Source organism: Tachypleus tridentatus, chromosome 13 (assembly GCF_004210375.1).
Source record: "Tachypleus tridentatus isolate NWPU-2018 chromosome 13, ASM421037v1, whole genome shotgun sequence".
In the NCBI taxonomy this organism is placed as follows: Eukaryota; Metazoa; Arthropoda; class Merostomata; order Xiphosura; family Limulidae; genus Tachypleus; species Tachypleus tridentatus.
In genome coordinates this window covers 35,339,811-35,361,701 of record NC_134837.1, presented here as the reverse complement: position 1 = coordinate 35,361,701, position 21,891 = coordinate 35,339,811, and the positions used below count along the sequence as shown (strand labels likewise).

At 33.6% G+C, this 21,891-nt stretch overlaps 1 protein-coding gene across 3 annotated transcripts in view; it reads left to right on the top strand.

Annotated features, from left to right (window-relative positions):
• LOC143239408 (lachesin-like) overlaps positions 1-21,891 on the top strand; it is a 70,431-nt gene that overhangs the window by 23,316 nt on the left and 25,224 nt on the right. For 2 of the 3 annotated variants that reach the window (XM_076480436.1, XM_076480435.1), the window contains exon 3: positions 19,489-19,659. The exons of the other annotated variant lie outside the window; for it this stretch is intronic. In XM_076480436.1, the coding sequence (XP_076336551.1) occupies positions 19,489-19,659 (171 nt within the window). The remainder of the gene's footprint in view (positions 1-19,488; positions 19,660-21,891) is intronic. 3 annotated transcript variants of the gene reach the window in all.

The following is a 21,891-nucleotide window of genomic DNA, read 5'->3' as shown; positions in this document are numbered from 1 at the left end:
AACAAACAATCGTACTGTGCTAAACGTCTATTCCATTCATGAGCTGTTACACTGCATCTCAAACACTTCTGGTCACGTGACTAACGTTGACACAAGTTTTTGTCCTTTCCTTTGTTTCTTCACATGTTGACGACGAAACAGTTTAAAGCTTTTGCAGCGAGATTAGGCACTAAAGCGGAAATTAGAGCTTGTTAGAAGTCGTGTGACAACGACAAAACATGAGAGATAATCGGTCGACTTAAATCTGTTAGGACATGAAAATAAGCGAACGGACAATAACACTGAAGTTACGTTTTAAACTTACTTGTGATTATTATTATGAGGTTTTATATAAGAAACAGCAAATGAAAGATGAAAGCATGTTGATGAATGGGTGATCAGACATTATGTTAGCAATAGTTTTATGAAAATTCAAACACATGGTAAGTAACACACGTACCGTGGGTGTCTAAACCAGCATTTAAAATTCCATTATCAATTGCTATGTGAAAAATAAAATTTATTCTCGATAAACCTGATTTATGTATGAATAAAGAACAATATGAGTTTATCACGTAGTTAGGTAACTTTAGCTATTTTAGTTATAATTTTAAATACTATGAAATGAATTCAGACTGTCACACCATACAAAATAATTACCTAGCCGTATTTAACCATAATAGTGTAGTTTATATCACTATTGTTTCTCAGTGGCTCAGCGGTATGTCTGCGGACTTACAACGCTAAAAACCGGTTTTCGATACCTGCGATGGGCAGAGCACAGATAGCCCATTTAAGTTGCTTTGTGCTTAATTGAAAACAACAACAATAGCACTATTATTATTTTGTATTAACATTTTAGTCCATACAAAGTATGAAAAATTTGTATTATATTTCTAGGCGCGGCATGACCTAATGGTAAAAGTGTCCGTCCGGCCTGTCAATCCAAGGATTCAAGATTCGCGCCCTATTGACTCATAAAGAGTGTTTAGTACTTTGGGGTTGTGGGCGCGCTATATGAGTAGTGGTCAAATTCCGCTACCCAGTTAGAGATGACTTTCCCAAAAACTGGTGGTTGTTGTTATTAACTCGTTGATTTCACGGGGTTTCTCTTTGTTATGGCAACTAACTACGAAACTTTGAGTTTGAATTCAAGGTTCAGGCACTCTTTCCACCTGAACTTATTCAATCCATTTGTATCCTTGTAACATAGTATCTCAGTAAAACAGTGACACTACTATTACGATAAGTATATTCTCGACTCTATTAATGTTGTTGAAAAAAATCAGCTAATATGTGTTTCTTGCTGCAAACTTTTGAGTTCTTAGAAATGATGACACGAAACCAGTAGTTTACTCATTCATTATGTCTGAAACCAGCATTTTACTAATTCATTATGTCTGAAACCAGCAGTTTACTCATTCATTATGTCTGAAACAATCAGTTTACTGATTCATTATGTGTAAAACCAGCAGTTTACTCATTCATTACGTCTGAATCCGGTAGTTTACTCATTCATTATGTTTGAAACCAGCAGTTTACTAATTCATTATGTCTGAAACCAGCAGTTTACTCATTCATTATGTCTGAAACCAGCAGTTTACTAATTCATTATGTCTGAAACCAGCAGTTTACTAATTCATTATGTGTGAAACCAGCAGTTTACTTATTCATTATGTTTGAAACCAGCATTTTACTCATTCATTACGTCTCAATCGAGTAGTTTACTCATTCAATATATTTGAAACCAGCAGTTTACTAATTCATTATGTCTGAAACCAGCAGTTTACTAATTCATTAAGTTTGAAACCAGCAGTTTGATCATTCATTATATCTGAAACCAGTAGTTTACTCATTCATTATGCTTGAAACCAGCAGTTTACTAATTTATTATATCTCAAACCAGCAGTTTACTAATTCATTATATTTGAAACCAGCAGTTTGCTCATTCATTATATCTGAAACCAATAGTTTACTAATTCATTATCTCCTAACTCTAGCAGTACATAATGAAATGATTGGATTTAATGTTTGTTTATTAAATGTTCATCAAACACTGAACAAGTAATTAATGGTACCTTAGCGGGTAAACAGTAAGTCTACGGATCAACGACGCTTAAATCCATGTTAGATCCTCTGTGGAGGACAGAGTGACGTAGTTTATTGCGTTGATTTGTGCTGAAAACGATAAACTAATTAAAGAAAAAACAACAGAATTGTATGCAATATTTAGTTTTGTTCTTTCCACAAAAATATAAAAGATTCCCCTCACAGAGAACTGGACAGCTGTATGGAAATATAATACATTAAATCATTCTTTTTAAAGTTGTCAAAATATATTATTAGAGTCGTCAGTGTAACGTAACTTTAAAGTATTTTTGTGTGCACAGAAATATGACTAAAATTAATATCCTTCCTGCATGAGGTGTAATATATATTTTACCTTTTGCTTTTCACATGGCATATTCCCGTCACACCACACATACTCGCACTTTCAGCTATGGGGGCGTTATAATGTGACAGTAAATCCCACTATTCGTTGGTAAAAGTGTAGCCCAAAAGTTGGCGGTGGGTGGTGATGACTAGCTGCTTTCCTTCCAGTCTTATACTGCTAAATTAGGGACGGGTAGCGCAGACAGCCCTCATGTAGCTTTGCGCGAAGTTCAAAACAAACCAAACCACATGATATAGTTTGTTTTTTCCATCAGTTTATCTAAGTAAATAAAAAAAATAGGTCTTGTCAAGAAACAAATTTTGAACAAACTAAAAATGGTTAAATTTTTATAATTGTAAACACATTAATTATATTCCAAAACAGTTTAACAAACCGGTAAATAAGTTTAGTGACTTTTGTCTTGTCTGGTGCTCTTTCCTCTTTGTTTTCTTTTTTTTTAAGCACGTGTGATTGATACAGTATGTGAATTGAATGTAGATATTTTAGTTTTGCGACGGTAAGTGTTACCATTGAAAACAAAACATCATAAAGAAAACAGATGTTATTTTCTTATAAAATACATTCTAATAAAAGGTTAATTTTATTAAACTATAGCCTTGAAACTAATTGTTTTAGTAAGTTTATACTCACTTTACATTTATTTTAAACGTTAGGAAAAAGTTATTTAAGAAATTAAAAAGAATATTAACAGATGATCCATGACTTTTATTATTAATAACATTAATTAGATAATAATAATAATTATTAACAACAATATTAATAGATAGCTCATGATTTTTATTATTAATAACATTAATTAATAAATTAATTTATTATTATTATTAAAAGGAATATTAATAGATAACCCATGATTTTATTATCAATAAAATTAATTAATTAAGTAATTAATAATAATTATTTAAAAAAATATTAATAGATAACCCATGATTTTTATTATTATTTTCATGATTTTATTTTTTCTGTGTTGATAAAATTGAACCTGTTGTAGACAAAACTATGATTTATAGTGAATATCAAATGAGTCGGTAGATAAGTTGAGAATAAGATATTTCAAACTCGTATTTATGGTAAGGTTATTAAGTCTATCTGCATTCGTTTCTTGGTTTAAACTACTAACCAGAGAGAAAGCAGCTATATTGAGTTACATACTACTACCAATAGTCCATTTTAAGGTATACATTGTCTTTATTATAATAATTCATCCACAGTTCGAAGAGTGGGGAATGGTTGTGACATCACAGCTTTAACTTGTATATTTAAAAGCAGGACAATTTACACTCGTTAAACACTTTCTTAGTGTTTATAGTTTTATATGAAAACAACAATAAAAACATCACTATGATATACTTCTTAATCTATAACAATCATATGATCGTAACTCAGGTGGGTTACAAGTCATGACGAAATGAGTTGTAATTACACCCTTGTGCAAATTAATTGAAACAAATGGATATTTTACAATATTTTCAGCATGGAGGCCAGACCCGCTGATTTCTTTTAATAGTCATTTTTTTCACACAGACGGCGTCACTAGTTGTGTTTTGCTGTACGGTCGATCTATTTTTGGGATATATGACGAAATTTTGAGCAATATTACGTCATTCGAAATTGCGTTAGAAGGGCAAGGAAACCAGTCAAAAAACAACTTCTTACCAACCCAATGAAAAAAACGGTATCAATGGGGTCGGAAATACAAGAACTGGGCACAAGAACAATGGAAGAAGGTGTTATTCAGTGACGAGACTCATTTTTTCGTACAGGGTCAAAGAAGTCTGCCTGTTTGCAGATCTCCAGGTGAGAAACTTCGAGAATCTCACATCAATCAGTTCGTAAAACATCCCTTGAAGAAGATGTTTTGGGGCTTTTTCAGCTACTATGGCGTCGGAGGCTTACATATTGTAGAAGGTATGATGCGAGGACCACAGTACATCGAAGTTTTGCAGAGAAGAGTCGTTTCAGAATTGAAAAAGAGATTTTCAGATGGATCTGGCATTTTTCATCAATATCTGGCTCCGTGTCAAACATCGAAACTTGTGAAGAATTTTATGACTACAACGCAAATAAAGGTGCTGGACTGGCCTGGAAACTCTCCGGACTTAAATCCTACTGAAAATCTTTGGGCGATTTGTAAAAAAAGACTTCGGGGAAAAGACTGTACTATGAAAGGTAAGCTAATTGAGGATATAATTGAGGTATGGTACCGTGATCCAAAAATGAGTAAAGATTGCAGTCAACTCGTGGACTCGATGCCAAAGCGGATTAATAATCTTCTGAAAAATAAAGGCGGTCATATCATGTATTAATTTGTGAATAATTTATGAATTCTCAGAAATAAAACGCAAAAATTGAAAAATAGTAATTTTTCCATCTTGTTTCAATTAATTTGCACAAGGGTGTAGTAAGTAAGGGTAAAAAAAATCAAGGAATATTTTGATAATGTATATTTAAATCAATATTTGTAAATAATTCTCAATTGGCGTTGATAACGTTATGAACACCTACAAATTACAGAGAGAATAATAAATTTATAATTCTAGATTGATCTTCCTGTAGGACAAACAATAGATTCAACAATAAACACCAACTGAAATAATTTAGAATTCAGTCAGATTTGGATAATGCCTATTTCTCTTTTAAATTTGTTGTTTGCTTTAATTGTTAGAGTAACACAAAACCATTTCGAAAACAGGTTAACACGTCGAATAAGAAATGAATCAAGACTATTTTCAAGTTAAATACAGCAAAGAGAAAAGTTGCACGAGGTGATTTAGTGTCATAACGTTCACTGTGTTTAACGAAGCTGCTTATAATTGTATAGAAGTCTTCATTTTGTTCACATCTAGAACTCCTATTGGATCGCTTTGTTGGAGTGAAAAACAAGTTTGTAATAAACTAGAAAATAATTTTTCAGTTAAGGACAACCAGAATAACTAAAATGTTTGCACTTGTTTAGATGAAGTTTGCTGTTGTTTCAACAAATTCCATGTAATACAAAGGGTTGCTCTAAAAGCCTGCACGTGCTCTTGAAACTCCAAATTCTTACTTATGGAAGATGGATATGACAGCTGCAAAAAAATTGATAAATGACATAAGCCTCAAAGTAATTGTTTCTTCTTAAAAAGATCACTAAATATATATTCTTCCTTACAATTTTGGAAACCTGGGTTACGTAAAAGCTACTTTGTGGTTCGTGCATGCAACAAATAAGAAAAAAAGAAAAAGACTAACAGTTTTAATATAACTCAAAATAACTTTTATAAAGAAAATAATTAGGGACAACACTGAAGTTCTGTTTTTCGTCTTTGATGCAAAAATCAACGTAACATGTTTTATCCAGACATTTTGTATTCTTATTGCTAGTCTGTCTATTTTTTATGGTAAATGATAGGAGAAGTAGATTTGGGTGTGGAATACAAGATCCATGGAATATTTTATATTTAGTTGTTATATTTTACATCAAAATTAATTAAATTTGAATTTTTATGAAACTTTTCTGTTGTTTTGAATTACTTTTTTGTGTTCAGTCAGCTTTTACTAAAAACATTTTTTTTATTTTACATATCATCTGATAATAAAACAGCTTATGAGTATTAAGAAAAAAAAACTGAGTCTATACTAAAAACAAAATTATCTGAAATCATTATTTATCCCATTTTATAGTAAAACTATATCTCCACTGCCCCTGTAGAAAAAGGAGAATTGTGTCCACACCTAGTTTATTACTTTTGGTATTTCGAAAATTCCAAATTCTCATTGCTTTTTTAACTATACTGAATCATACTTAGTTCATCGTAGCGGTTTTTGAGGTTGGAAGGGTCTCTTTCGTGAGTGGAGCCTTCGTTTTATTTCGGATTGGCTTGAGAACTGATTTCAGATATTATTGCTGTCTTAAATTTTCTGCTGTGTTGCGCATGTCGCACAGAAACACAGTTTACTAGTACACTAGAATCTCCCAATTTTAAATATAAAGTTTGATTAATTCCTTATATATGCTTTATGAGCATTTTGAAACAAAAACAAACAAACGAATGTCAGTTAGAAGCGATATACGACATAAGATCAAATATGTCTTACAAGTAGCAGAAGAATGTTCAATGTACAATCATCGAAAGCAACGTCAAACATGCTCAGTAAATAGTAACAGGACTATTTAACACGTTGGATCCTACACGACCCACCAGTGGGTTGAGGTAGTCTTCCAGTAAGATTCATATGACCCACAGGTGAGTCGTGCTGTATTTTCTTTTTAAAGGACTACTTATTGGCTGGAACACAACGGCTACATATACACTTTTTCTAAAAAAAAAGTAATTGTAAGTATATTACAAATGGTACCTTATCGGCAAAATAGGCTTGAGAGCCAACGTGTTATAAAAACAAACACGTAATTTCTCAAGCGATGAAAGTTGTAGTGTTGATATAAGCATTTTAACAGTTAAGACGTCTTTTTTTGATCAGCAATGCGTCTCAACACTAGATAGGTCAACATTAGAGAAATGGTTGTGCTAAATTGTGCTAAATATGATTTGAAGCCAGTAGATTGCTCTTTTAAAACTCTTCATAAGACTAGCTGGGAATAACGAGTGAAAATAGCCGTTGAATTAGATGTAAAATCAATTTCTCTTTAGCGTTTTAGTGCATATAGAAAATGAGGTAGTTCATGAAAGGTCTAATTTTATGCAACATTTCCACATGAGGAAAGTAATTCCGACCGATGTCCAAAGATCATGTGTAAGTAAGTTGATCAAATGGTCAATAAATTCTCAAAGTATCTTTTCCGTTCTCTGTCATTCTTAATTGTAAGTTACATTTTCTAGAGTTGATGAATTAACTGTATTATAGCTGTAACTGGACTTTGTTTAAAAGGTTACTCTCTCTCTTATTAGCTTCCAGTCAATGGAATGTGAACATCTTTCTACCTTCATGTGAAGGTCGTATGTTCGGAAAACAAAGCCCAAAGTTCATTTCATTTCTTATTTGATACTTCCACATTAATTCACTTATATACTAAACAAATACAGTTTCTACGGTACGTTAAGCCCTGCATGGCCAGGTGAGTTAAGGAGTACGACTCGTAATCTGAGGGTCGCGGGCTCGAATCCCGGCCTCACCAAACATGCTCGCCCTTTCAGCCGTGGGGACGTTATAATGTGATGGTCAATCACACTATTCGTTGGTAAAAGAGTAGCCTAAGAGTTGGCAGTGGGGGGTGATGACTAGCTGCCTTCCCTCTAGTCTTACACTGCTAAATTAGGGACGGTTAGCACAGATAGCGCTCGAGTAGCTTTGTGCGAAATTAAAAAAACAAACAAACAAACGGTACGTCAATCAATCGATTATCATGAATGAATTTTAGTAGCATTAAACATAAACTAATTCATCAAATATTTATTTTGGACATTTGTTCCTGGGGAAAAGAAGAGATTTAAACGTGAAAATATCTAAAGTTGATCTTAGAGTCAGTAGCATGTGCATAAATGAAGCTATGTCTTTGTTTTTATCAGTCATCAAACTCACATGCCATCGAATTTTGTGTCACCGTTTTGCAGTGAAGCCAGCCTGGGTTACTTATGGCTGAGTTTTCATTACACGAGACCTTTTGTTTCGAGATTTCTAAGAATAATGTAACATTAATACTGGCAAAACCAAAGAACACTTTATTGTTGATGTAAATAGCACAGAAAACCATTTTATCTCGAGTGAAGATTTAAACAGAAGCGCGACCTCCATCACTCGCGACGTAAACTGTGGTTTGATAACATTAGATTTATGTGAAACATTGTGCGTCGGATCCAGTGCGATCCGATCAAAGTTCACAACACAAACATTAGTTCAGCCTACACTACGACCTTCAGATTCCTAGATAAAGATCTGTAGGCTATTCGTAGATGAAAAGAAGAAATACAGAACGATTAGAGGTGGGTAGGATTTGTACTTTTGTTTTGAATCATTCTATACAAGTCTCAATAAATTGGTTTGTAAAAGTGGCTCTGTATGCCCACAATACATAAAGTATTTATCTTTTGAAACATGATACAAATAAAAGTACAGCGATAACACAGTGGCTTGTACATGACCAATATGTTCAAGATATTGAAGATATGTTTTAAAAAGAATCTATTGCTTTGGGCTTTTCTCATTTATTATTTTTGGAGCTGTCGTATCTATCGTGTACGATTAAAAACAAGTTTTTGAAAAGCGCATCCAAGCGTTTACAGAAGTTTTTATTGCTTTACGAACCTTGTTGAAATAACGAAGAAGTAAAAACATTCCCAGCTGTTCTAATTGTCAGGAGTAAAAACAAATAATTTTAAAGCACTCTCTTAATAATTTCTCGAGTTATATACTGCTCTAATAGAGTGACTCACAAAAGTGAGTGACGTTAAAATTCCGAGTCTTTTTTACGGTTTTCTTGAAATGAATCATTATTGACAATGTTTCGGTTTATTTAACGAAGCACTCTTCAGTAAGTGCGTTTAAGTTGTCACCGATATAACTGCAAGTCTGTTAAGATATTTTATTAAAATATATTCTACTGGTTCTGAATGGAACTGTAAACATTGTTTTAAGGTCTTTCACGAGCAGGTGTATTCAGTCTGGAATCTATTATATTAAATATTCCATTTTTGTTGTTCATGATAATTCGAGGCCCGGCATGGGCAAGTGGTTAAGGTTCTCGATTCGTACTTCGAGGGTTGCGGGTTCGAATCCTCGTCACACCAAACATGATCGCCCTTTCATTTCAGCTGTGGGGCGTTATGATGTGACGGTCAATCCCACTATTCGTTGGTAAAAGAGTAGCCCAAGAGTTGGTGGTGGGTGGTGATGACTTGCTGCCTTCCCTCTAGTCTTACATTAGTAAATTAGGGATGGTTAGCACAGATAGCCCTCGTGCAGCTTTGCGCGAAATTCAAAACAAACAAACCTGATAATTCGTGCGCATCTTACTATTTAACGGCGCGTGGGAGCGCACTTCATTTCAACGGATGTAAACAAAAGGCGGATATAAATATACTTTGGTAGACATTCTGTACAACAACATATTAAAAACTTATCAAAGTATTAAAAAAAATAACGTTAGGTCGTAGAATCACATTATAAATTTATTTATTGATAGTATTAAATATATTAAAATTTATCCCTAAATACACTAAAGCAAATAAATATACACAAATTACAGCGCTAATATTTTTATTTATCGAATATCCGTACTTAATACATTGCGGACGGGTCACGAGTTCACTCGTGGTTCATGTAGAGCGCCTTTGTGTGACTTTTATTAAAACGCTGAGTACATGACCAAACTATATTTTTTATTATTTATTTGAAACTTACAGAGTATGTATATGAAGACATCTAGTAAATTTTTAAATATGATATTTTGTAAAACATTTTTATATAGAGAATGAAAATGCAGAAAATATGCACAACTATCGTGTTTCACTTCTTTTCCCATGTGCAGTGCAATATTTCACTCCTCTAATGCAATGAAAAAGTAAATAATAAAACACATTGTCATTGTTTTCTTGGTGAATAATTACTTTATCAGAATTGTTCTTTTCTTTAATCTAGGCTCTAAGAATTATTTATTGAGACAATCAACAGTTCAAACAAGAAAGATATTACAATGATAGATTCTTTAATGCAAAAAAACAACAATTATAGAAGAAACCTTTTAGTTTAGACAGACTTTCAAAACTAAAACCATCATCAGTAATTCATGGGATATTTTACTTCGTTGTTTTTTTGTACAAACAGGTTATGTTGCTATTGGCATTTCTTAACGTTGTCTACTGCATACTGACAAATTGCCATAAGCTAATTACACATGGAGCTATTTAAGGTCTTTATAAACGTTTGCCTTTTGAAGATTTATTGTTCTTCATAAAATTACATATTAAATTACGCATAAATGTCAGCTAACGATCGTACATAGAAAATGTACTTTTAGCCAGAGATTTTCTAAGAGCTTAGGAACTCTAACAACGTATTCACAGTTGCCATGTTTTTGGCTTAAAGTTTCAAAATATGTTTTCCTCTATCTATATTATATTTGCGATAATTTTAGGCATATAATGACTTAATAACAAATACTTAATCGGATTTGGGCTGTTTACTTTAAACCTAGAAAATAAAAGCATTCTTAGTGAATATTTGTAGACAGAAATAGTTTCTGTATAAATGTATGTGTATCATATCGTGAACAGAAAGCTGGTCGAGGACCGAAACACCCATTTGTAAGGCAGCAATTCTTTCATTTCTTGTGTACCCCCTGAATTTAGAGTGAATTAAAATAGAGAAGAAAGAAACAGGTTAATTTACTGACATTTTTGTGATGAATAACATCGAACCACTAACTATCCAAAAATTCCAATTTAAATAACATCGAGACACAAACAATCCAAAAATTCCGGTTTAAGTATTCTCTCTCACTAATTACACAGTACACAATAAATAAATTTTCACTAAACCACGAATATCCGACGGTGATGAACCCGCCATGGCCAGGTGGATAAGGCACTCGAATAGTAATTCGAGGGTCGCAGGTTCGAACCCCCATCACACCAAACATACTCGTCCATTTAGCCATGGGGACTTTATAATGTAATCGTCAATCCCATTATTTGTTGGTAAAATAGTAGTCCTTCCCTCTAGTCTTACACTGTTAAATTAGGGATGGCTAACGCAGATAGCCCTCGTGCAGCTTTGCGCGAAATTCAAACCAAATCGACGATGAGGAACTTTCACTGTCTTTTGTTTAAAAAAATTGCCTATTGCTTTTGAAAACACAACAGAGAGCCAATCTTGCTGTTATATAGTAAATTGTTCAAACAAACTAAATGTAGTTTAATAATGTGTGATAAAACGCTTGCTGTCGATTTATATCCCTGTCAAGTTTCAACATTAATTCTTCAAACTGTTGCACGTGTTTCCTAAGGATTTAAAAGTCCTGTAGCGATTATTAACCAAATGATTTGCTATATGTTGTAAAAAGTTAAAAAAGTGAAAAATTTGATTAAATAAAGACATCGAAAAGAAGTTGTTATACAACAAAGACCTGGAACAGAAGTGTTTATAAAGATGTTAATATATATCTAGCGAGTAAAGTTCATTAATATAAACTCATATATATTTACATAACCCGTAAGATTCACCTGTAAATATGAATAAGAACGCACTGGAATATCACACTTTTTCTTTTTTCTTTTATTACTTTTTTCTAATGGTTTCCAGTTTCGTGACTTTAAGGGTTAATCTTTTGGAAATATAAGGTTGTCCAGAAATAAATGTCGGAATTCTCACGATGACATTTAGAAGCTGAATATTGAGTAACTGATCGTTGGTTGGTTGATTTAATTCAACGTTTGTCGCTTACAAAGTATTTTAATTGTTTGCTGTTTCAACTCTATTCAGAGTAAGTTTCGCAACGCCCAAGGCAGTATGGACAAGAAGGACTTAATTCTGAATTTTTCGTTACAACTTCAGGCTTAGACGAAAAGCTACCGAAACTACGTGGAACGTCAACCAAGCATTTGGCCATGGATCTGTTACTGAACGTATAATTCAGTGTTGGTTCCAAAGGTTTCGACATGGAGATAAAATTTTTGAAGACCACGAAGGTCGTGGAAGAAAGCCATCCTTAGATAAAAACACATTAAGAGAAGCAGTTGATAGAGACCCTCGCACAACAGCACGTGAGCTTGTAGAAAAGCTAGGCACAAGCAAATCAAGTATTGCCAACCATCTGAGTGCAGTTAGAAAGATTAAAAAATTGGATAAGTGGATTCCACATGAGCTGACTGAAGATCAACGAAATCAGCGTCATTAGACCTGTCAAGGATGATGCTCCAAAATTTGAACGAATTATGAATAGAGGTCCTGCCTCATCCACCTTTTTCCTCTACGTATTTTCATTTCTTCAAGCACTATGACAATTTTTTGAACAAATTCAGGAAGCTGCAGAAAAAGCTTTCAGGGGCATATAAACTATGATTTCTACAATAGAGGCATAAACAGCATCGTAACACGTTGGCAGAAGTTTGTTGAAGCATTTAGTGCTGACTTTGATTGAAACATGTTTCACAACACTGGTTTATACTTTTCCAAACTTTGCATTTCAAAAATGACATTTATTTCTGGAGAGCCCTATCGTTTAACTAAGAAACTATAACAATAAACATGCAAAAACCGCTTTTAAACTAAACATAAATAATCTAAATTAAATACATATATTTTCCAACTGTAGGAACATACAGTCCATGTATAAATTAGGTACATTATAAATGTTCAAATACAAACAAAATACACTTTACTTTTTAAATTAAGATCTTATTTTAATTATTATTATTTATTATTATTTTATTTATTTTAAAATTTCGAACTTTTCCTATTTTTTTTTCTTTTCTGTAAGTCTAAGTAACTGTTTACGTGGTTTTACAGTGTCACCAATTACTTTTGCCCTTTTACTACTATCTACTTAAAATTGCGCTAAAAATGTATATTTTTTGAAAAATAATATTTTATGTGTTGCATTACATTCCCCATAAAGGGAACACGAAAATATGGTTCTTTTGGAATTTTCTCACTAAAGTTTTTCCTCGAAAAGTGACACTTGAGGTCACGATTGGTTTGGTTTGTTTTGAATTTCGCGCAGAGCTACACGAGGGCTACCTGCGCTAGACGTCCCTAATTTTGCAGTGTAAGACTAGAGGGAGGGCAGCTAGTCATCGCCACCCACCGCCAACTCTTGAGCTATTCTTTTACTAACGAATAGTGGGATTGACCGTCACATTATAACACCTCCACGGTTGAAAGGACAAGCATGTTTGATGTGACGAGGATTCGAACCCTCGACTCTCGGATTACGAGTTGAGCGCATTAACCACCTGGTCATGCCGGGCCTTGAAGTCACAAAACCGAAACAAAAAATTAATAAAAAAGGGAAAAGAAAATCTGATATTTCAGTAATTTACGGCATCTACGAGAGAAAGGCTTTAAAAACCGTAAACGTTTTCAAAGGCCACGCTTCCTTTCACACCACGAAACAGCTCGGTTAAACTTTGCTGAGAAACATGGGACGTAGAAGAGTAGAAAAAGGTTTTGTTCTCTGATGAGAAAATATTTAACCTGGATGGTCCAGATGGAATTCAATGTTACTGGTACGATAAGGATATTCCACCGGAGACATTTTCTATACGACACAGTGGAGAAGGTTCCATCATGATCTGGGGCGCTTTTTCCTTCCAATGAACAATGGAGCTTTAGGTTATACAGGGGCGTCAAACAGCAGCTGGCTACATTGGCGTATTGGAGAGAGCATCCTTATTGACTGAAGACCCTTGCTTGTGTGGAAATGACTGGATCTTTCAGTAGGACAACGCTGCAATCCACAATGCCCGCAGGAAAAAGGACTTTTTCATGGCGAATAACGTGATTCGTTTTTACCATCCAGCGTGTTCGCCCGAACTGAACCCCATTAAAAATGTTTGGGGGTGGATGGCAAGGGAAGCCTATAGAAATGGACGTCAATTACAAACAGTGCATGATCTTCGTGAAGCCATCTTCATGACTTGGAATAATATTCTAGCCAGCCTTCTGCAAACACTTATATCGACTATGCCAAAGCGAATGTTTGAAGTTATTGGCAATGACGGCTGTGCAACTCACTACTGTAACCTCTTGTTGGGCATTTCCTACCCTGTTTAGGACTTCTTTTTGGTATGGTCTTTAACTTTTGACCAGCTACTATTCAGGCTAATTTCATAGTGTTTACATTTTCCCCATTAAATGCTAAAAAAGTTTTTTATTTTTATTTTCCCTTTTCTTATTTTCATCTTTTGAAGCTTCACTCAAATAAGTGGTTGAGTTTAACAACGCAAAATGCATATTTTTTTATGTTCATTGGCCTTAAGATTTTGGCCAGCAGTGTATGCATACATAGTTTTGATAATGCAATGTATCTACATTGTTAATAATATTGTTCAAAGTTTCATAGATATGTACAATAAAAATTCCAAATTAAATTGTGAGAATTAACAGAGTAAACAAAAACTTAATGTTAATGTGATAAGAATAAAAATAATTAAGTGTATTTAGAAAAATATACATTAAAAAGAAGTCAAATCAAAGACTTAAGTCCATTGGATTGTTATTTGATTGCTAATTTCATTTAATATTGGTCTGAAAAACAACCTCAATAACCATATTTTTACTTTAACCTGAGCAGTATAGACGATACAACTGTTCAAAAACTTTTCACTTTAGCGAAGTTTCTTTTACCGACCTCTCTGTGTTAACGTGTTTCTTGCTTTTTTAATAGCTAGAAAATGAGGCTCGTAGTAAATATAGCCTTAGATATTTTATGTACGTGGTTTGCACCTGAAAAACGTATATTCGTGGGTTAACTTCTTCTTGAAACGTTATAGTCATTGTCAGATAATGTAGATTAGTTACTGAAACCAAAGGAATTGTAAAACTTCATAGAATAACAATAGATATATTTTGTTTTGTTCTTTCTAATTTCGCGCAAAGCTACATGAGGGCTATCTGCGCTAGCCGCCCCTAATTTAGCAGTATAAAACTAGAAGAAACGCAGCTAGTCATCATCACCCACCGCCAACTCTTGGGCTACTCTTTTACCAATGAATAGTGGGATTGACCGTCACTTTATAACGCCCCCATAGCTGAAATTGTGAGAATGTTCAGTGTGATGATGATTCAAACCCGCGACCCTAGGATTATGAGTCGAACGCCTTAACCCACCTGGCCATGCCAGGCCCAACAATAGATAGAACACGAATGTATAGTTTATTTATGTTTTTGTATTTAGTTCTGTTTTTATACAGAAAATATTAATTAGACATCAGTGTGTATCTATTTTTCTCAAAGTAACTACTGTACGCAAAATGTAATTTCATTAAAAATAATTGTTGTTATAATATGACTCTAAACAGCTACACTAGTTACATTTCTAAATAAACACTTAAAAAATACCACAGAAAAATATCAACCGTTAATACATTCGTGTCCAGCTATTTGCCAAGTCCTTAAGAGCGAATAAAATATTACAAAATTAACATTTTCCATGAGTTCACTTATCTTAAAATGTATAATTAAGAAAACAGCAACCCACGTATTGTACAAGTTAAATGTTTTGAACTATTTTATTTTATGTATTATTATGTAAATTTTAAAAGTTTGAAATTTTTTCAGTCACTTATTATAATTATCAGTTATTTAGGTATCAAATTATCAAAACTCTGTCTGCTAAGAATATGTTTTTTTTCCCAAGTTGCTTATTAATTTATCTTTATTAATAATATATTTAATATATCTTACTTTGTAATCAATAAAGACTACCACTAAAATAATAAAAAAAGGTAAAGATTTATTCGGATCACTTTCATCACCAGAACAGTTTTCTACTTACTTATCCTCAGCTGTTTTCTTATATACAGTCTGAACATTTAGGAGAATTTACTTGATACTTATACAATTCTAAATGAGATTATTACAGCTGTAATAAAACCTGACATCTTCTCTAGAAGTAGAACGAATAACTTCTCGTTCTTTTAGGCAGTAGTAATATCTTATTAAGACCTCGGGAGACTTAGTTAGCAATAGACACCAAAGTGAAGGTTTCATGGCAATTAACTGACAACAGTAGTAAGAATGGTAAAACATGAAGTTGTAGTAAATCTAGTGTGAAACACCTTTACATGTTTGTAATCAAAAGATATTGGCACGAGTGCAACAGTTGAAAATATGAATTTATTATTAAGAAAGTCATAATTCAATTTTCGGAGCAATTAGCCACCAGAGTCAACATCTTGCATGTAAGGAACACAATTAAACACTTGATAATAATTTATCTCCCCTAATTAAAACTTGGAGATATAAGGAATATGAAATGAGTATAAATTAGGTAAAGACAATAGATTAATTCAATAGTTTTGTAAATATGTCCTATGGTTTGCAGTTACAAAGTTGAGTGTAAACTCGGTGGCTGGAATTAATGGTTCCTGAGTTCATAGAATGAGAGGTCGTGAACTGTCAGAAATTGACCTGTAAATCTTAGGGTTTAAGGCACAGAAACTATATTGATGTTTTCCTTTCAAGCAACAGTAAATCAAAATCTAACAGAAGTGTTGAAAATCCAAGAAGCTTTAAGGAGAGCGATAGTTTAACTTTATACTGTGTCTGGGCTGGTGGTTAGAGTGCTCGACTTGCAACCTGTGGGTTAGAATTACTGTTTCCGAGCATGTTAACCTTTTAACGTTACTATCAGGGTCAGCTTCCAGTACGTTGGTTTTGGAATTTTGAGCAAAGATACACGAAGGCTATCTGCGCTAGCCATCCCTAATTTTGCTGCGTAAGACTAGAGGGAAGGCAGCTAGTCGTCACCACCCACCGCCAACTCTTGGGCTACTCTTTTATCAACGAATAGTGGGATTTACCGTCACATTATAACGCCCTTACGGCTGAAATGGTGAGCATGTTTGGTGTGATGGGGATTCGAAATCGCGACCCTCGGATTAAAAGTCGATCGCGTTAACCACCTGGCCATGCCGGACCTATCGTGTAATTAACAATGTGATACATTTGAATGGAAACATCTTCATTAGAATATAAGTTGTTTATTTTTATGGTATGTAGTGAAATTTGGTATTTTCAACCTTAAACGATATGTGCACCAAACTGTTAAGGTTCATGACTCCATAGTTCAGGAATAGCTGTCTCTGATTTAGAATTACTGACTACAGAGGATAATATCTGTCAACTACACCCACCGAATACACTTAATCGGACAGTAGAAATGAGTGCCATATTTGACAGCTGAAATTTTGCACCACCGTCTCAGACAATGGTGTTAGCTAACCTTGTGTATTGATATTTAAAGATGACATCCTCCTCCTATCCATGAATTTATAGTCACATGACTGAAGAGAGATAGACTCGAGAAGACATTGTAATGTTTTAAAAAATCTCTCTAAGGCAGAAGATTATCAAAACAAAACGAACAATGGGAACTAACATAAATAAAGTAGCATTTTCTGCCAACTTGTTTCAAATGGTTTATATTGAAATACCTAATATTTTCAAATTACTCAGATGTCTATGTTTAATAATAACAACGCCCTTTATTTCAATACTATTGTAAATAATAAATTTTCAGTGCTTATATTAATTTTGCCATCAACCTTCATTTGTTGTGTCTTTCATCGAACTATTCATATTTTCTCACATATTTTAGCTAGGCGTAGCCAGGTGGTTAAGGTGCTCGACTCGTAACCTGAGTGTTGCGTGTTTGAATCCCCATCACACCAAACATGCTCGCCCTTTCAGTCGTCGGGACGTTATAATGTTACAGTCAATCCCATTATTCGTTGGTAAAAGAGTAATCCAAGAGTTGACGGTGGGTAGTGATGTCTAGTTACCTTCCCTCGTCTTACACTGCTAAATTAAAGACGGCTAATGCAAATAGCCCTCGTGTACATTAGCACGAAATTTAACAATAAACAAATAAACACTTATTTTACGTGTGACAATAAGATACCAGGATCCTATTTCCTCAATTATTTAACGTGACGATAATATATCAAGATCCTATTTTATCAGTTATTTTACTTGTAACGATAAGATATTAGGATCTAATGCAAGCCCATTTTACGAGATGTTTCTCTTTTCTTTTTTTGTCTTGAATGACTATCCTGTCCAGAGCTGGAAAATAGATGATAAAAGCTCTTACTGCAAATTCTGGGTGAATGATGGTTTTTTCAAATGTATTTAATCAGTAAATCCTATCATGTATCTCGGAAAATATATTAACAATACTTCCATTACTTTTCTTATTTTCCACAGTTGTAAACAGAAAACGATATTAAACTATATTTTTAACTTCTTATTCCTTTATTCTGGTTGGATATTTGCCAAATCAAGGATTATAGCACACTAAACAAGTGAAAAAAAAAATCTATCGATTGTATCTTCAAACTGTTTAGAATATGGGCTGTAATACTGCTATCAGCCCACTGTTTTTTGCTTTGATTAGTTCAATTCTGGTCCGGCATGGCGAGATGATTAGGGAGTTCGACTCGTAATTTAAGGGTCGCGGATTCGAATTTCCGTCACACCAAAAATGCTCATCCTTTCAACCATGTGAGCGTCATTATATTACGTTCAATTTCACTATTCATTGGGAAAAACGAATAGCCCAAGAGTTGTCGGTGGGTGGTGATGACTAGCTGCCTTCGCTCTAGACCAGTGGTTCCCAACCTTTTTTATGCCCCGCACCCCTAAAAAATTTGAATATGTTCTCGCACCCCTCACAGTAATTATTTATTTAAGAATAAAGGTAAAGGTGGCCAAAACAAATTTTTATAATTAGTTTTTAATGATATATAAACAAAAACGAAACATTTGGAAAAGAAAAATATTGCAACAATCTAAAAGTTGAATAAACCCCACATGGCCTACAAAAAAAATGTTATCTCGCACTCCAAGGGATGCGAGCACCTCTGGTTGGAAACCACTGCTCTAGACTTACAATGTCAAACTAGGAACGACTAACGCAGTTATCCCTCGTGTAGTTTTGCGTGAAATTCAAAGCAGACAAACAGACGTAGTATATTTCTCTCTGCAACACTTGTTGATTGTTTTATAGCGGATGGGGGTTAGGAGAAAAAATCTGATGTATTTTTAGCTTTGGAGTGAATTTAGTTTTGAGACATTTCACACTTGTTTTAATACTGTATAGTTAGATTTGTCCATCAGGTTTACCTTGTCCATATTCACACTTCACATTCGATTAATTTGCTCGAGCTGTGAATCCGAGGATTCAAGGTTTGCTGACCACTGTCGAAACAGAAACGCGCTTCTCGCTTTAGTAGACTTGTGTTGTGAGATTCTAAGTGGAACACTAACCCTAAATGTAACTTCACATTTGTAGATAACGATTACTCTCGGTATCAAGTAATTAAGTCTATGGCACTGCTTATTCAGCTCAACATTACTCTCGTGCTGACAACGCAATTTTCTTCTTCTTTTTTTTCTAGTCCCACCGGTAATTGTTGATGGCGAGAGTAGTTCAGACGAGCTGGTTAGAGAAGGGTTTAACATTACCTTATCATGCCGAGCTAAAGGCTACCCTACTCCAACAGTTACGTGGAGGAGAGAGGACGGACAACCAATTGCCGCTGGAAACTGGCAAAATAAGAAGAAACAGAGTAAGTTAAAACAAACCTCTATCATCGTTTGATTTTAGAATTATCAATTTTTTTATCCTGAATTTTGATATTCGTTCAGAATAAGTATTTTCTACTAAAATATAGTTTTTACTAATCTAGTGATCAATGTAAATATAAAACTGTTAACTTCTAATTAAATACAAGAATTATTCCAACATTTATGGTTCATGTTATACATATATATATAGTAAAGAATTATAAATATATACGTTTCCTTTCATCCCGGCCTGACATGGCCAGAGGGTTAAGGCATTCGACTGGTAAGCTGAGGATCGCGTGTTCGAATCCCCGTCATACCAAACATGCTCGCCCTTTCAGCCATAGAGGCGTTATAATGTTATAAGCAATCCCACTATTCGTTGGTAAAAGAGTAGCCCAAGAGTTGGCGGTGGGTGGTGATGACTAGCTGCCTTCCCACTAGTCTTACACTGCTAACTTAGGGACGGCTAGCGCAGATAGCCCTCGAGTTCGCGCATTGATAAACTCGAAATTTTGCAAAATAACTAATATTAACATTTAAAACTAACAAACCAATCCTTGAACTGAAAATTTGAGAAATATATGGTGCGCTATAGGTAATTATCGTAGAAAATATACAATTTTTATATAAAGTATTTATTTAGGGATGTTTCGCAAACTTGTTTTATAATGTTCATTATATAAACGCCTGATGGCTTTATTTCGACAAGAGAACAGCACACCAACTGGTAAAAGTTAAACCAAATCCACGCTAACTAAATGACACATTTGGTAATTAGGCAGAAGGAGCTGAAATGTAATCTAATTACCTTTGCAAACTTTTTATGCTCAATTTCCATTAAATTAATAAGAAAGAATGTTTCTCATGAAGAAATGTAAAAGAGTCACTTATAAAGTAATTATAAAATGAGTTAAAGACATAATTTTATATTTTTTTGTAAACTAAATGGCTTTAATAGTCGAATAAATTAATCTCGTTGAAACAATAATAAAAAAAATCAATGTTTGAATTAAAGTTTGGTGGTCAGTAAAACGATATAACATTAAACAAATGGAATACAGAGAAGCTAAGACCAATAATTAATCTAAATTTAGCATCTGTAAATGAGTTATACATTTTTTATAAGTCACCGGACATGTAAATTGTGCCTCATTCTTATGTTGCATTTTCTCACCAGGGTAGCAACAAATTATTTCTTGTTATATTGCCTCTTTCTTTCTTGTTCTTGCTAAGAGTAAGGTATTGTATTTGTTTGTTTAACAATAATTATAAATAATAACACTTATTTACCTACATATTATGTATTGTAAAGGCTGTTTTTACATTTTATTATATGAAAGGGATTATTCGCAATAAAGTAAAGGCTAAACTATAAACCTTTATCAAAATTTGGTGATGTAGCTTCTATATAAATCTTTGTAAAAATCTGATCGATGTAGTTTCCATATAAACCTTTATCTAAAACTGATCGATATAGCTTCTCTAAACCTTTATCAAAATAGGTTGGATGTAGCTTTTTTAAACCTTTATCAAAATCTGGTCGATGCAGCTTCTTTAAATTTTATCAAAATCTGATCTACGTAGCTTTTATATAAATCTTTATCAAAATAGGGTAATTTTGCCTTACAAGATAACTAGAGCTCACATAGTGTCCTTGAATTCACAGTGTATAATACAACACAGTGGTTGAAAAAGAAAAGTTCTGAAAATCCCCATTTGATTTTGACGTCTCACGACTAATAGATAAAAAAACAAACAATATAATATCAGTGTCCACGTTGTGTCCTTGACGTCACAGTTACTCATGTAGAGTATGATATAGCGGCTGAGAAATAAGATAACGAAATAATTCACGTTTCATTCATCTTTCGCGAAGCATTCGCGAAACACATTATTTTAGAGGATTTCTATATCCTTTTATGTCATTTTAAACTATTGAAATCTCGACATGTGTATTTTTCAATATCTTGACGTCGTTTTGGATGCAAACTTAAATAACTTTAGGAATGCTATGAACGTGAAAATTTGGTTACAAACAACTGAAATATTTTTTCTCAGACTTTGTCTATAGCGTGCTCGATATCTTTGCTTTATATAGCAGGAAATATGAAAAAGAAATACATCTATTATAAAAGAAATAATCAACTTATTTAAAATGTACTTAGTAGACTACTTTAACCCTAATAGAAATCGATAAAACACAAGAAATGTGAAATAAAATTTTGTGGCGT